Below are 16,576 nucleotides of genomic sequence, written 5' to 3'. Positions count from 1 at the left end.
TTCCGATTTGTCCGGGATTACTTGTTGGAACGAACCTAATGTCGACTGTCATGTTGAACAGTTTAACAGCTTGGAAATTGTAATTGGAAAGAAAAAGTTAAAAATTGTTTATATTTTAATTTTTTTTGTTTTAATTGCGAATTTTGAAGTTATGCTAAGTGTGACGCTTCTTTAATGAGTTTATTATAATAATTTAAGTATAGTCCAGTTCTAATTTGATTGTGTAGGTACTATAAAGAATTAAATATGAGTGAGGCAGTGTATGAAAGTGATTCTGTTTCTTATACAAATTTCCAATATGCAGAATACAATTTTGAAAATTCTACTTTAGAGTTAGCCAGAGCACAATGGCCTAATTACGATGATCAACATTACCTTAAAGGATGCAAATGGTCGCCAGATGGGACTTGTCTACTTACTGTAGTTAGGGGAGCTGGAATGCATGTCATGGAACTACCCAGTGATTTATATACAGGTGACAGTATTCCTAGCAGCCGACCCATTGTACCTTTAATTCCAGCAGTTAGTGTCCCTGAAGCAGGACTTATTTATGATTATTGTTGGTATCCTGGTATGAATAGTGGTAATCCAGCTACATGCTGGTAAGTAACATTATGTAACAAGAGTTCTTAAGCGAGAAATGTTTGACCCATTTTTAATTATAAAACAAATTTATATTTTCTAAACAGGGTAACAAATTTATTATTAAAAATATGTACTTAATTCTGAGTAATTTACATTAGTTTTTATGGCTTTGGATTTAAGTTTACATGGTTTCAAACTTAAATAGATAGCATTGCTATATTAGAAAGTGTAGTAGGTATAATTAGACTTTTAAGTGATTTAAGACCCTTAACTTCCTTAATTGCCACTGTAAGATATATTTTGATGTATTGTATATGGGTAATTCTACGATAAGAGTACAGAGAGAATACAGCTATGGAGAAAAGTTGCAGTTTTCCTATTGAACACTTATATTATGATTTTTGTCATATTTATGTATCTTTTCATGTAAGGGCAAGTCACTTTATGTATATTTTATTACTTTTTACAAGGCCAGGATAAATACATTGGACAGTGTAAAAACACCAATATTAGGTAGATTTTTATTTGGCCAAGGGAGAGAATTTGTGACAATAAAATTAACAAAATTAGTAATATTTATATACTTTAATTAAACATTGTACTAAACATAGAATCACACTAAAGATTTACCAATCACAGTAAACATCAACAGAATACTTATATTAATATTTCAGCTTTCACTGAATTTTAAAAAAAAAGTGTCTTTAGTGCCATTTCACAATACTATGAAATTTTCATGGCATTGTACCTACATCAAATAATGACATATTCTTTTATTAATACTAATTATATATATAAGCATCTTTTAAGTAATACAAATAATCAGACTTGCAATAAGTAGGATAATTTTCATATTACCGATACCTATGCCACATTTCACTACTACTACTACTATTTTACATATTTGGAATGGATCTCGGGTGGTATAAAATATATCTGAACTTGAAATAAACACCATTATTCTTGTATAATTAAGTTCTTTTTATTTTCGTTAAAAAAGGATATACTTTTTTAGTCTACTAATCTGGTCTAAGAAAATACACTTTAAAATAAAATCTTTTTATGTGTAGAGAACTGAATTGAAAATATTTAGTGGTATTTTACATGATAAAATATTGAAAACTGATTTTTTGTTCCAAAACTATAATATTATAGCTAAATTAATTCATTCAATAATCACTGCCTTGATTAATGAGTATTATTTAGGTCGAGCAAACAGACTTATAATGGGTACATTATACAACAGTCGTGAAAACAAATTTAACAAAATAGCACTCAAATCTAAGAATTTATAGTGATGTTATTTGCTACTTTTTTTAAGATTCCTTCACCACTATGGTTCATCAGCACCTTGCAGTATTATATTAGCTGCATACTATATACTAAGTTTTTATTACCTTACATTGATTGGATATTATTATACAGGGTGATTGATTAGTGTGGTTAAGTCAAGTGTCTCTATTATCCTCCAATTTGAAAATTTGAGCTACAATTTTTACAAGTACATAAATTAGTGATTTTTTAAATAATGCTCTCGATAAAGTTCATTAATGGTTAAGGTTGTTGCCAAATTTGTGAAATTAGTCGTGTATATTAGAAGATATTGATAATTCGGGAATGTTACTAATTGAATGATGTAAACAGGAGATTTGTAGTCACTGAAAAATATTGTTATGTATGTATGTTAAATTTTATCGAATGTACATAGGTCTTTGTCTACGCAGCAGCATAGGATCGCAACCTGCTTCATATCACAATGGAAAATTTATCAATCAGGTTGTGGATAAAACCAGTTTGATAGGTTTCCCTAAACAGTCGCTAATTTTCTTCAACTTGAAGATTCTAACTCATATACAGGTCATTTATTTTGAAAATCATCTGAGCTACACTTTTAGTTGAATCTGAGGGAGTTTGGATTACACTAAAAAAACGTGGCGGTTGGAAGTCAACAGCGGTCGCTCAAGTGTACGTTGATGAATCGGTAGCATACAGGACATAAATAGCTAATAAAATGTTTAGAACGTGTGGTAGTAGTGCTAAAATAACACCAGATTGGCGAACAAGTATATCAACGGGTGTTGTAAGGTCAGGAAGAAATATAATATAAGAAAATTCGACAGTTGTATGGAATAGTTTAAGGAACGCATTTATGCAATGCACATTCAGTAATTGTTCTCTTGATGTAAAGGAAATGTAACTTTATTGTATAATAAAATATTCTAAAATTGAATATCTATATTTGCTCATGCGTTTATACAATACCCGAGGAAAAAGACATTTTGTTACTTGTCAACAGATATAAAATGTCAATATTTTTGCCCATCACAGAAAATAGTTATTGTTTTCGAAACCAATATTCTGGAAGTGAAACAACTCAAAACAACGTTTTTAATCGCAATAGCTAATAAATTATTTTTCGATTATTTGTGAAAAATGATTTTTTTTCATTTAACAGTATGTTTTGAAACAATACAGAACAATTGTCAGAATTTCAATACCTTGAAAACGCGATGCCACATCAATTTTCTTTTTAAATTTTCTCTAAAAGTTTTATTCTCAGCCCTATGCTGTGTTGGAACAAAGAAGAACAAACCTAGAATAACCCGGACCAATAGAAAAAATTTCTGTAACTTCATAACATCAATAGATAAGAAAGCACAAACCTACCTTAATCCATTATTTATTAATGTTGGATTTTTTTCAATAAATCACTAAGCTCAATACAGGCTGTAGCAGTATCATACTGAGCGAAAGGTAAAATTTCAGCACTCTCAGTTTCGTTAAGCTTTTGGTTATATATTGATGTTGACTTAACAAGAATTGCTTTTAAATTATTTAATAATAATATTATATTCATTTCACAACACCTTTATTTGATTTGTAAAATAGTTATCAAAATATATTTCAAAAACATATTTTGCTACATATCCCAATGAAGTACGTGACATAAAAAAATGATGGATTGGCTTTACCTGGTAAGTGTTGACTACTAGGTTAAGTTCGTTTGTATAGACACACCTGGCATGGAACAAAAAAGGAACACATAAAAGAGCCGTCTGCTCCATTTCTAACCGGACACAGTCATCTAAGACGCCATATCCAAGCTATAGGTATCATAGAATATCCGAAATGCCGTAGGTGCAATGCGGAGGGAAAAACTGCAGACCAAGTCATTGGTGGGTGCCCAAGAATCATACGTTCGAGGGCACTCTTGGTACTTGATCAAGCATCTCCTCTTTAGTTATTATTTTTGTGACTCAACTACATTGTTGCTGGTTATTGTTATTAGTTACTATTTTTTGTTGTTTGGTGTTTATCGTTATTCGATCCAACTAAGTTGGAATTTCTGGAAACTTTGACGATATTCATACTGAATACACTGTTTACAATTACCCACCCACAATTACACTGTCTGACGCGCGTTTTGATAACCAAGTTATCGTCTTCAGAGACTGAAAGTAAACAGTTTACCTTCGCATCAGACAGTATAATTGTTAGTATTGGTGTAGTGGTGATGTAAAAAGTGTATTCATTTTTTCGATACAGTTTATCATTTTCGTTTATATATTTGAAAAATCAAATGAGCCAATTAAAATTTATCATCAATTTTACAAATCACCTTGTAAATTAAGGAAGAAGATTAGTTAACACTGTTTAGTAGCCTCATGATATCCTCCTCGAGGGACTTTACGTATGGTAGAAGTATGTAAGGTTCCTTGTGATCCATCCGGTATAACGCGTAATAAAAATGAGCGAACTGAAACTGAAATAAAAAAGAACAATAAATCCACAACTTTGAAATTTGTAAATATTCCATAAGTATTGAGTTTGAGCATTAACAGTTTTGTTGATGCTCATATCTTTATCTTCCTAATATACTAATGTTATTTTATAACAGATGTTATACAATTTGTAATGCTAATAACTATTGAGTTAACAACACGTTAATTCTGTTTTTAAAGTTTTTCCCAAAATATATTTCGAAAACACTATACTTACTACATATCTCAATGAAATTTGTGGTATGAAACTCTTCTATGGAAAATATAATTTAATTTCTGAATAATTTTCAGACTTGGTTTTTTCGTGGAGAATTTTCTTAATAGTGGTGTAGTAGGTACAAGCAATTCCTATTTTTTTCAAAAATTATTTATATAACTCTCTTTTAGTTGGTTATCTAGCGGCCATGGCGGTCCCATACATCTGTGGGATGCATTTACTGGCGATTTAAGATGCACTTACAGAGGCTATAACAACCAAGATGAATTGGAACCTGCTATGAGTGTTTCATTTTCTGCAGATGGCCAGAACATATTTTGTGGATATAAGAAAAACGTTAAAATATTCGCTACAGGCAGACCTGGTAGAGAATATGTTGAATACCCCGTACCTCACCAAGTGTCTTGTCTCGTAGCTAGTCAAGCACAACCTGGAGTAGTAGCTATAGGTAAGGAGTTTTTATAAGACTAATACAGACTGACATAATTTTTTTTAATTTAAATTCATCTACATTTTCGATATTCTTTTCAGGAACATGGAAGAATACAATTGATCTTGTATCTCAAAGTGATGGCTCATTTCGACATCTTTGCAAATTAAATGGCCACAAAGGGGGTATCACAACGATGACTTTCTCTCTTGATGGTTTCCGTTTATACAGTGGTGCTAGAAAAGACAAAGAAATTATCTGCTGGGATTTACGTGTAAGAAACTAAATAAATTATTATCATATATAAGATAACATTGTAGAAGTATTATTCAAACATTATTTATTTTTAGGTTCCAGGGAGACCAATGTTTTGTTTATATCGTGAAGTCAACACCAACCAGAAGATAAATATAGACCTAAGTGTAGATGGTAAATGGTTGGTATCTGGAGGGACAGATGGTAAGGTACAAGTGTGGAATGTGACTGAGCAAACTTATCCTTCAGTGCATATGCAAGTAAGTCTAAAAACGATTGTAATTTGTTTAATTAAGTGAATCAACATCCTTAAATTGTAACAAATGTGAAACTCATTAGAGAAGTTATTTCTGAAAATTCATTTTAATTAAGGGAAATGCCACTTTTGATTGAATATTTTTGGTATAAAAGAATCTATTTAATATTAAGGTTTCAATTAACTGGGCACAGGGTGAATGAATCAATAAAAATTTATTGCACCATAGCAGTGCAATTCGGTAGCAGAAAATTGGATAATTAGGAGGAAACGTGGGACAAGAATAAGTGCATTCCAAATGAAAAATCTAAGAAAAGTTACTAGATAAGAGCAACAAGAAAAAAATGAATAACAAACAGGTGATTTATAAGGACACATTATAAGAACAACAATCTAAGATTCACTAATAGAGCAGAAAACACCATTTAAGTTTAAGAACTGGAGGAGAAAAGAGTGAAAAAACAAAAGACAATACATATGAAGTGTCATCATACCGTCTTGATTAGTCTGCTATCCTCGATATCCAAAATGTTCAAAAGACTGCTTCTTAACAGAATATACTTTGATCTAGTAGCCTATCCGTGGATCCCCCACCTCAAATTTGGATTTCGACAACGCCCTCTCCACTATACAACAAAAAACAAAATAACTTGAGTCATCAATAGGGCAATTGAACAAAAATTTTATTGTACCTCTGTATTCATGAAAGTTAGCAAAGCGTTTGATAATATTTGTTATCCTAGATTGCTTTATAAAATTGAAGAAATTCTACTTCAGTATCTTGAAAGTTATACATATACTTCTAAAATAGACGTCTCAAAACTAAAGTAGGTAACAAAACCTCAGGTAATTCCCATAATGTCAGGAATCCTCAAGGGCAGTGCTCTGGAACCAGTACTGTATGTCTTTTTACAGCTGATTTCCCGGTGTCTGCAAAAACAATCATTGACCATTCCATAATGACACAGTAATACTGATACTAAAAACATTATTCACCCTACCATTACATCAATACTCACAATTACGCGCGTTTAAATGGCAAGTTATCTTCTACATAGACTGAAGGTAAACTAAAACCTAATAACTTGACCTACACTACCCGTCAAAAGTTTTTGCGTGATACATACATAAAATTGATATTTTAAAGAACATATACAGATCATCTAAACCCACCCTTCTAAAATAAAGGCCAGCTTCTCTCAATCTCCTTTTCGAAACAAAAGTACACAAAGGTATATCCTTGGATTTATTGATCTGAGTTGCTATCTTTGGGAAAGTATTTTGTTAATCACGTTTACTGATCACTACATTTTTATCACGTTTGTCTTTAATCGTTGTGTATTTCGAAGCTCCTGGTGGATGAATATTTTTTGACGTAGGTAGGTCAAAGTATTAGGTTTTAGTTTACTTCAGTCTCTTAAGATGATAACTTGATTATCGAAATGCGCATCAGACGTGTAATTGTAGATGTTGGTGTAGTTGTAGTGTAAAAAGTATTTAGTAATATCACCTACGGTTCAAGAAATTCCAATTTAACAGTAATACAAATGACGCTTGAAAATCCCAAACGGCATGAAACTCCACCAAACCCAACAATGGTGAGTAAAAAGTAGAATCAAGATAAATATTAGCTCAAAATGTAGATTATATAAGAAAGGAACTGTCTACTAACAAAACTAAACAACATGGAACTAGAAGACTTACGTAGAAGAAATAAATTGGTCTATATATCAAAGAGATAAACTGTGCGATCGCAAGAAGATCTAACTTATCTTTTAAAAACAAGATCCTACTGTACAAAACTATAATTGAATCAATATGGCTATACAAAATGGAAATATTGGGATGTACAAGCGAATCAAGTATAAATATAATATAACGAGCCAGTAAAAAATTCTATATATGTGTCCATGTCTTATTACAATCACTACTAGAACCAAACAACATTAGTAGACTACAAAAGAAATAACAGATTAACTTTATAGAAGGGTAGGTGACTATCACCCACAATAACCAATTCGAAATAAGCGGAAGTTCATAAGAAAACAATATTAATCCGAGGTAATTAGGGAAACTAAATCAATTCTTTCGCATCATGTCATAATTCTTCTAAATTTATAGATTTCGACGTCTTCTTTCCCTATTTTCACTTTGTCATCTCGTCTCGCCGACATATTGAGAAAATGTAGCCCGAAACCAGTTTTTTGATAACTCATTTTACAATGAAAATAGTTATATAATAAGTTAAACTAGAGAACATTTCATATAATTTATGTATTTCCCTTTATGTATTAACGAAAAATATTTCCTACGTGTTGGAATTCGCCTTGGCGTCGCCCACCCCTTCCTTTATATGGACATCTGCCGACAAAGCTCAAATACTCAGTACCAATTTATCGTTCTACAGTATCATTCGCATTTTTAAAATCAATCGAATAAAACTAACTGTTTCATTTGTGAAAATTCATTACATGGAAGTGAGGTGATTAAAATAAAGGAAAAAGGATAAAAGACGTTTCGTAAGTCAAGTTATCAAAGAAAGAATGACAAGGGCAAACTCTTGGAGGGACTGAAATCGATATTTACTCACGATGCGTGTCGAAAACGATACAACAATTAGAAATTAATCTCTGGATGGAAAACACAATTTCAAAACTTGCTAGAGCTCGTAATGATTTTTGGGGTCGAGCGATTACTGAGCGTCTCGAGCATGCTTATGATTTGGTTGATTTGGTCGATTCACAATATCACAATTCGTCATTGAAAAAAATGTAGCACGCACCTCCAACTGCAGAAATTAAAAAAAGAGGTCCGTGTGTAAACGAGATAGACACTGTAATGCAGTACATTTACTCTGTTCTGTTACATGCACAAATTGTAATAGTACCTGTTATAATTCGCATGTTCCACTACAAGATAGCGATTTGGAGGAAGATACAGAGCCTATTCTCGGGGAACAAAAGGACTGCAACAGCTGATGATTCCATCGTTAGTTACGTGGAAGAAATTTCTATTTATGTGATTTTGCTGAGTATCGAAGATGATGAACTTGCAAAACCTGGTCCATCAGAAATAGCGAAGCCTAGGATTATGGACTAAATTTTGTAATTGCATTAAAAGTGGATTAGGCCTATTGGGGATATCACAAAAAACGCGTCACTCACTCTACCTCATGGTGGTGTGAAAATGAATTATTTGTCTAAAACCAGTGGAATTTGCGGCGCTCGTACGCTAAAGCTATTCATTTTACAAAAAAAAAGGTTCTACATTGATTGTAGAAATTTTTCCGTTGTTTAATTTATTACATAACTTTCATCGTAAATTGAGTTGGCAAGGAGTTATTTCGCCATTTTCCCAATATGAGCAGCATAGAAAACAGGTGACAAAATTCGAAAAGAGCACGTTGAAATTTATGAAACCACTAATTTCCAAAACTCCCGGAAAACTTTCCAGATAGAACTACCAAATGACTGGACTATAATAAATAGTCCATGGAAATATAGAGGAAATGCCCTTAAATTTGGTGTTTTCTAACTATAAGTAAACTGAATTTACAAATATTTTTTTATATATTAACTATTAATGTTTTCCTAAAGTTTAAAATAAAATTGAAAGATATGTAAACTCTTTCCCAGTATAATGATAAAATATCGGTATCCGAGAAGCGTATTGTAACTTGAGTATCAGAACTCAAGTGGCAAATATAAAAAATAATGTTTGCCTCTGCTTCTTCGTAACCTGCACATCGTGCAGGTTACCTGCTCGTCAACAATGGCTCTTCATATTTATAATATTGCAGATAATTGACGACAATTGTTTTTGTTCCGAGCTATGGCGCCATTAAATTCAATTAGCGACTGTTTGAAATGTTTTATAATGCATTCTAAAAATTTGATGAACGTTTTTATCAGGTCCATTTATTTGAAAACGTTGTTCACTAACTCTAATTCTTGACGAATGCTCATCATCCTTTATAGATCCAACACAGTCTTGGAACTATTTACGGAAGATTTTTGTTAAATTTTACTGAATGGGCGCGCCTCTGATGGAATGCTTAATGTAAAAGCTATCATAAATAATTACGCAACACTTGTTTGGTGATTAATCTCTTTTGCATATGACTGATCTTACAACACACATTTTTTGTTTCGGTATACCAGAAATTCGGGATCCTATTTCTTTTGATGAGTTTCTCAAATCTTTCTTCATCTGTAAAATATTTTGTTGTTCCTAGCACTTTAATTGATATTGTTGATTTTGATTCGACTTTGATAGCACTCTTTGCCAAATTATTATCTTGCCGTATTTTCAAAGCATTCTACTTTTCTGCATTATATCAGCAGTGAAAATGTTTAGTTTCTTGCTCTTTTTAATGCAAAATAGACAAAATAGTTTTACTGACGCCATAGTATCCTTAAAATATTGCCGGAGTTCATTGTGTAAGAATGTCACGTTTCAGCTGATGTTGAGGAACTAACAATTTAAGCCAAAAAGCTCATATCTCGTCCGCATTGGAGGGAGACGGGCAATAATAGAATTTTGAACCGTTGTTACGGAAACTGTTTACGTTTAGACTATACGTATACAGGGTGTTACTAAAATCATGCGACAAAATTCAGGAGGTGATTGCTCGAATGAAATTAAAATGAGTCTTTCCTATAACAAAATTTCCTCAGCACACCCATTTGTTAGATATCACCTTTAAAAATTGGTGTTTAAAATTGATTTTTCTGAATTCTTCAAGGAGTTTAGTACCTTGTGCGATTTTATTTTGTATTTGTGTCAGTATTATTGTTCATGAAGCTAATAGTGACATTAGCTTGAACTAGAGGTTGATTGGGATGAATGTTTTATATATATTTTTCGGTAGCTTTCCACAATGCATATGTTGAAGGTTTTCTGCATTTTGCATTCTGCTTGCTGTGTTGTATCATTCTCCACATTTTACACATGTAAAATTTATTCCAGTGGCCCTAGAGTTGGTATTTTGAAAATTGTAATATGGTGTTTTATTAGTTTCTGGCTCTATTTCGACTATCTTGTTTTTGTATTGCTCTTATCTTGTAGACATCCTTGTAGTTTTCTACTAGCTTCACATCTACAAAAAGTATACTTATGGGGTTCTCTGGATTTCCTTTTTTACAGTATGGTGATGTTTTATAACTCTATAGGTTCGTTCTTCGGCTGTTTGGTGATTTTCCAATTTTTATTTATTTATTCTTTTTCTATTAACATCTGGTGTGTTACTATTTCTCTTGATTGTATTATTTGCCATTGATCTGAAATTTTATTCGTCTGTTACGTCTGATAGCTGTTTTTTTTTATTTTCCGGCCTATTATAACGTCTTCATGATTAGTTGTGCATTAACTAAGTTGGAACTTTTGGAAACGTTGTTGTAAACAAAAATTTATAATAACATAAATTTTTGTAAAATAATCTCGATCTTCGTACAACTTTTAAATTAATTGGTTGCAGAAAACTGTTAAAATATATATTAGTAAAATTTGATGCAGTTTGAAGTAGTTGTAATTTTTTTAAATAACAGCAAATGACGATTATAACAATGATAAGGGGTTAATGTTTTATAATAAATAACCTGATGCAGTCAGTCAACGCTTCGATCATGTAAATTCTAAATAAATTGTCACTGTTCTATATATAGGAGATAAATAAATTAGAAAGACGAAAATGATATTTGATATTATTTAAGATTTATTCATTTATTTTTAGCAACCAGATTAAATTTATTTATATTTAATAAACGTCAATATATTCACAACCTACAAAGTGTGCCTATTTTATCCAAGTTATGAGGGTTACTACCTAAGTTTTGAGATGGATAAATAAAAACACACATTTATAATTAGATATTGTTTTATTGTTTTCCAACCATTAAGATCTATACACTTTTGCTTATGTTTAAACTAATTGTCGAGCATTTTTTCCATTCCGACCTACAAAACATGTGATTTGAACACATCAACCGCTTCTTCAGATGCAGAAAAATGTTGACCTCGCAATTTATTTTTGATCTGCGGGAATAAGAAGAAATTATTGGGTGCCAAACAAAGACTGTGCGGCGTTTTTATTTGGACTGATGTGTGACAGCTCGCATTGTCGTGGTTGATATTGATTCGTCTTCTGCGATTGGTTTCTCTGATTTTTTCGAACACTTCTGGCCATTCCGAAAAATCAGCTGACCATTTCCTTCGAAGTGCTTCATGCGTGAACAACTTTTGTTGCTTAGTTTCGGATTCATAAGCATAGATACATGATTCGTCGCCTGGTACAATCTTTTAAACATCATATGAAGCACCGCGATTTAATTTTTCATGCATTTCTTTGCACCAATCGAGACGAGCTTTGATTAAAATTAAAATCAATTGGTGTTTGAGTGGATTTCATATACTTTGAATTTTTTACTACCAAGGAAATATAACGATTGGAATAAATGGAAATCCGAAAATGTGATATCGGTTGAGAATCATGGATGCGGCAGTACTGACCATAATTTATTAATTTTTGCCAATGTTACATTGTCGTGCTGCAAAATAACGTGTTTTTTATTGACAGTAGCCAGATAATTTACGATTAATCATTGGTCATTTAATCCAATTGTTCACAATAAAGATCTGCATTAACAGTTTGTCCAGGTATTTTCATTTAAAAATGAACAATTCCCTGTATTCTCCACACATAGAAGAGATGTAAATCCTGCTTCACATTACTTGATGCCCATTCATTTGAAAAGAGCCATTGCTTTTTGGAATATTATACAGGACCCATTTTTCGTCGCCAGTTAAAGTAATACGTTGTGTGTGATGAATCGATTTGCTTTGCTTTCTTCGGACAGATTACAAAGGAACCAAACACTTGCTTTGAAATATGCTGTAAATGTTCTAAAAAGATCGACAGGGGTTGGTTAAGGGTATGTGAGAGTTCCTCGGTTGTGTCATGAATTTGCCTCCATTCCTACTCTTATCATAGCGTTGCTTAATGTTGATCTTCTATTGATCGATAGGAGTCAGAGAGATCAGAAATACCAAGTATAAATCTATAGAACCATCATTGGCACTTACCAACGTCTAATACCTAATGTATTTGCTCGTTACTGTTGCGTTAACAAACAAAACCCCAAAAGCATGCAATGCTTTTCTGGTATTTGGCTGACCATTTCACTCCAAATAGCAAAAAACCTGTAATTCTCAATTATTTATGATAGAACCAGCCACAATAACTTCAAAGTTTCTCTGACACGACTTAGACTAACAATTAGCTGACAAGTAAATTCAAATATTGACGCACGCAGAAACATTACTTTCCGGTCCCTCTAATTTACTGATCTTTTATGGAGCTATTTCTTTGCCTCTTTTATCTCTTCAGTCATCAGTTTTTTAGGTATGTTCATTTCTTTGTCAAATACTTTCAATCATTCTGTTGTTGCTTTTTTATTTTTATTCTTTATTCCTGCCCAAAATTTTCTGTTATTTTTTTTGGGTTTGAGTTAATTTTTTTTATCATTTCTGCTCAAAATTCTTTATAATCTTTTGCTTTGCCTCTTCTTTGCTCTGCCAGAAATTTCTTCTACTGTTTCACTTACAATTGTCCCATTCTAATGTAACTTTCCTTCAAATCAAGAATTCCAAATTATTTTTTCTCATTTCTATTTCTTAATTTAAACCTTTTTATCTCATATTATTTTTATTTTTGTTTATTACTTCAAATTTACATTCAGCTGTTACCAATATGCGATTCGAACCTGTTGTCGCTTCATTTTCGTACGATGATTTCCTATGACGGTGAAAGTCGACCAAAAGCGGCTGTTGTACCAGAAAACATCGATGCTGTGCGTAAACTGATATTGCAAGATCGTCATACGACATACCAAGAAATTGAGGCATACTTGGGCATTAGTTCCACTCGCGATTTGTTCGCGCTGGATATTACATAATTCGACAATTGCTCAAAGAAAGCTCGTATCGATTGGTGCAATGATATGCTGAAAAAATTCCATCACGGTGCTTCAAAAGATGTCTATAAGATCGTAACAGGTGACGAATCTATACATATGATCCCGAAACGAAGCCACAATCAACTGTATGGGTCTTTGAAGACAGCCAAATCCAACAAAAGTTGTTGGATTTGTGTAGCAAATGGCCAGCTGATTTTTCGGATTAACTGGACATGTCGCCACCGTTTCCTTAGATCAACGTAAACTGGCCAGAAGTGTCCGAAAAAATCAGAGTAACCAATCGCAGAAGACATCAGTTCAAATAAAAACGTTTTCGCCGTACTGACCTTTGGTACCTAATGATTTCTCATTCCCACTGATCAAAAATAAATTGCGAGATCACCTGATCACGAGATTTTACACCTGATTAAGGTTGATGTGGTAAAATCACATGTTTTGGAGGGATGTAAAACTGTGTTGATCCTGATGAAGAATACTTTGAAAAATAATAGAGACAAATCCAATTATAAATATTTGTTTTTATTTGTCTATCTCAAAACTTAAGTAGCAACCCTCTTACTGTGTAGTCTATTCCTTATTGTACTGCCTATTATTCCGATCATGTCATTTGTATCGTTCTTCATTTCTTTCCATTCATTCATCTAGTCTATTTTGGAGATTTGATTAAATTCCTATCACTTCTTTTTCTGGTCATGATTTTATATTCAACTATTCTTCTCAATTAATTTCATTACTATAGCTACAATTCTCAAATTGACTGTTTTTATTGTACGAAATAAATAATAGATGTCCGTTGTTAGAAAAAAAAAAAACAGAATGGCTATGTCTAGTTTTATTTGATCGAAGAGTTGATGTAAATATTTTTTGTAATATGTAAGCAATATTTACAGGCTGTATTATTGTCACCGTTTCCTCTAACCAAGGATTTACATCCAGGATAATTCGTTTTTGTTTGTTGCTTCTTAAACAAAAATCACTTTTATCTGTAAACATAAGTATGCCAGAGGAGTACCTACTGATATTTTTTCTCGATATCAAGCATTGGTAAAGTTTATAATCTTGTTCACAATAATTGTATTGATATTTGAATATATTTAACAGATGGCGTTACATAGTGACTGCTGCAACGGAGTAAGCCTACATCCTTACCGACCCATTTTGGCGACTGCTTCAGGTCAACATCATACTTTGGATCCGTTACATCACACTAGAAATTCTTTGCAATACGAAAATGCTTTGTCTATGTGGTGGATAGGAGCACAACAAGAAGATCCCGATTTATTAACTGCAATTATTAAAGCTGCTACGACCCGTTCCTAAGATCATAAGATATAATTTTCTAAAAATATTCTTTATTATGAATTCCGAATAAACTAATTGCTTTGTATTTGCGTTTTATTTTATGCTATTATTTGACTTTCAGACGACGCGAAGGCTCTGAATGCTAGTCAAAATATAAATGGATTACTAAAAAGCAAAAGGTTGCAAGCGACATCTTATAATTTCGAAGTAAGACAAGTTGTTTTCTCTTGTTTTTATTTATATACCTCGGAGTTAAACAACACCATGTCACATTTCCTCATCAGTTAATTGAATTTTTCCAACAAAATTTTACCAGAACATTTCATTTACATTGTATTTACTAGAACTTATTGACAATAACTCATTCGTCTGCTACATTACACGTTCTAGTGTTGTAATATATTCAAGATTTAACAGTGAATTAGACATTACTAAGCCAATATATTTTATTCTCAAAATAGATGTTACAATTAGATACAATTTCTAGCTAGGAAAATGTTGAAGGTTTATATCATCTTCCATGGCTTTTTGTGGATAATCACTTGCAAATCATTGCAAACTCAAGGAACCTAAGGTAATAATGCCATTGAATATCATCAAAGTTTTTTTGCTGGGAAATTGGTATTGTGCTTGTTGACAAATGTGTCGAAGTCATCGTCTTGGTTTTCGCCATCAAAATTAGTTTTCCAAAAAAGTATCCCAATATTTTCCTGTTGGACTTGTAGTTGTTCAGAATTTGATACCAGAACTGGATGTTTGTTAATATCATTCTTCCTATTTACAAAATGAGGACTTATCAGTTAAGTTAGGTAGATGTCAATATTCTACAACTTGGGATCTAGCCTCAGGATTCCATTAGTTCGAGATGACCGAAGAAGACGTAGAGAAAACAGCTTTTAGCAGCGAATCGGGACACTTAGACCTAACCTATAAATATGAACAAAACACAATGCACATGCAATTGAATATTACCCCTATGGTTTCGAACCCTTTCGAAATTATTCATCTATATTTTTTTTATAATGTAACTGATAACATTTTCAACTGTTATTGACTTCTCCAAATACACCCAAGCGTATCACATAAATTCTGCTTTTAAAACAGAAGTGGTAGACACATCGACAAAAACGCGCTAATAAATACACATTACTAGTAAAATTGTGGCAGTTTTTTGCCTAAATACTTACTGCATTGACCAACGAAAAGACGTTTACATCACATTCATCGACTACGAGAAGGCATTTGATATCGTTAAGCATGACGCTTTGATAAAAACGCTGCAGGGCGCCAACATCGACAGCAGAGATATAAGAATTATTCAGAACCTCTACTGGAACCAGAAAGCACGGGTTATGCTGAATCAGACAATCAAGACTTCAAAGTTTTAAAAGGGGTACGCCAGGGGTGTATTTTGTCTCCTATGCTGTTCAACCTCTATGTAGAGAATGTCTTTGCTAACGCTCTTGAGAGCTCTGATTATAGTTTTGCGGGCGATACGGCAATACTCACAGACAACATGAATAAACCTTAATGAATACAATAATCCTTAAGTTAAGTAGCTAAATCAATGATTCTTCACAGTCACATTAATATAAGACAAAAATTTTGTAATCCGAGACCATGCATTGATGGAGGGTACAATAAGGAACGCTTTGTAACACACAGCCAGATGATTAACAGATCCTAATGGTTCCCATCAGGAGGTAAGTCAATTTACACACGAGAGGTTGCATCTGAGTCTGGGATACATTCGTGATTCGTGCAATGTTTTTAAAA

General features: G+C 32.6%; 1 protein-coding gene across 2 annotated transcripts; it reads left to right on the top strand.

Annotated features, from left to right (window-relative positions):
• Window positions 1-28: 28 nt before the first annotated feature.
• On the top strand, window positions 29-14,885 carry LOC130445230 (telomerase Cajal body protein 1 homolog). Of its 2 annotated transcripts, none has more exons than XM_056780784.1 (5): window positions 29-602; window positions 4,755-5,032; window positions 5,116-5,288; window positions 5,365-5,529; window positions 14,600-14,885. In XM_056780784.1, the coding sequence occupies exons 1-5, from the start codon at window positions 247-249 to the stop codon at window positions 14,816-14,818; spliced, it is 1,191 nt and encodes a 396-aa protein (XP_056636762.1). In that variant the 5' UTR covers window positions 29-246; the 3' UTR covers window positions 14,819-14,885. The 2 variants fall into 2 exon arrangements, with proteins under 2 accessions (XP_056636762.1, XP_056636770.1); XM_056780792.1 differs by lacking the exon at window positions 14,600-14,885 and adding an exon at window positions 14,389-14,585 and having other exon boundaries at window positions 31-602.
• Window positions 14,886-16,576: the final 1,691 nt, after the last annotated feature.

This window comes from Diorhabda sublineata, chromosome 1, assembly GCF_026230105.1.
Source record: "Diorhabda sublineata isolate icDioSubl1.1 chromosome 1, icDioSubl1.1, whole genome shotgun sequence".
In the NCBI taxonomy this organism is placed as follows: Eukaryota; Metazoa; Arthropoda; class Insecta; order Coleoptera; family Chrysomelidae; genus Diorhabda; species Diorhabda sublineata.
Note: the sequence above shows the minus strand (reverse complement) of the source record. Positions and strands in the feature narration are given on the sequence as shown.

Bases quoted from the DNA above. Each gene is read 5' to 3' on its own strand.
- LOC130445230 (XM_056780784.1), top strand. From the start codon at position 247: ATGAGTGAGGCAGTGTATGAAAGTGATTCTGTTTCTTATACAAATTTC. The intron at 603-4,754 runs GTAAGTAACATT...ACTCTCTTTTAG, and splicing joins GGTAATCCAGCTACATGCTG to TTGGTTATCTAGCGGCCATG. The intron at 5,289-5,364 runs GTAAGAAACTAA...ATTTATTTTTAG, and splicing joins TTATCTGCTGGGATTTACGT to GTTCCAGGGAGACCAATGTT.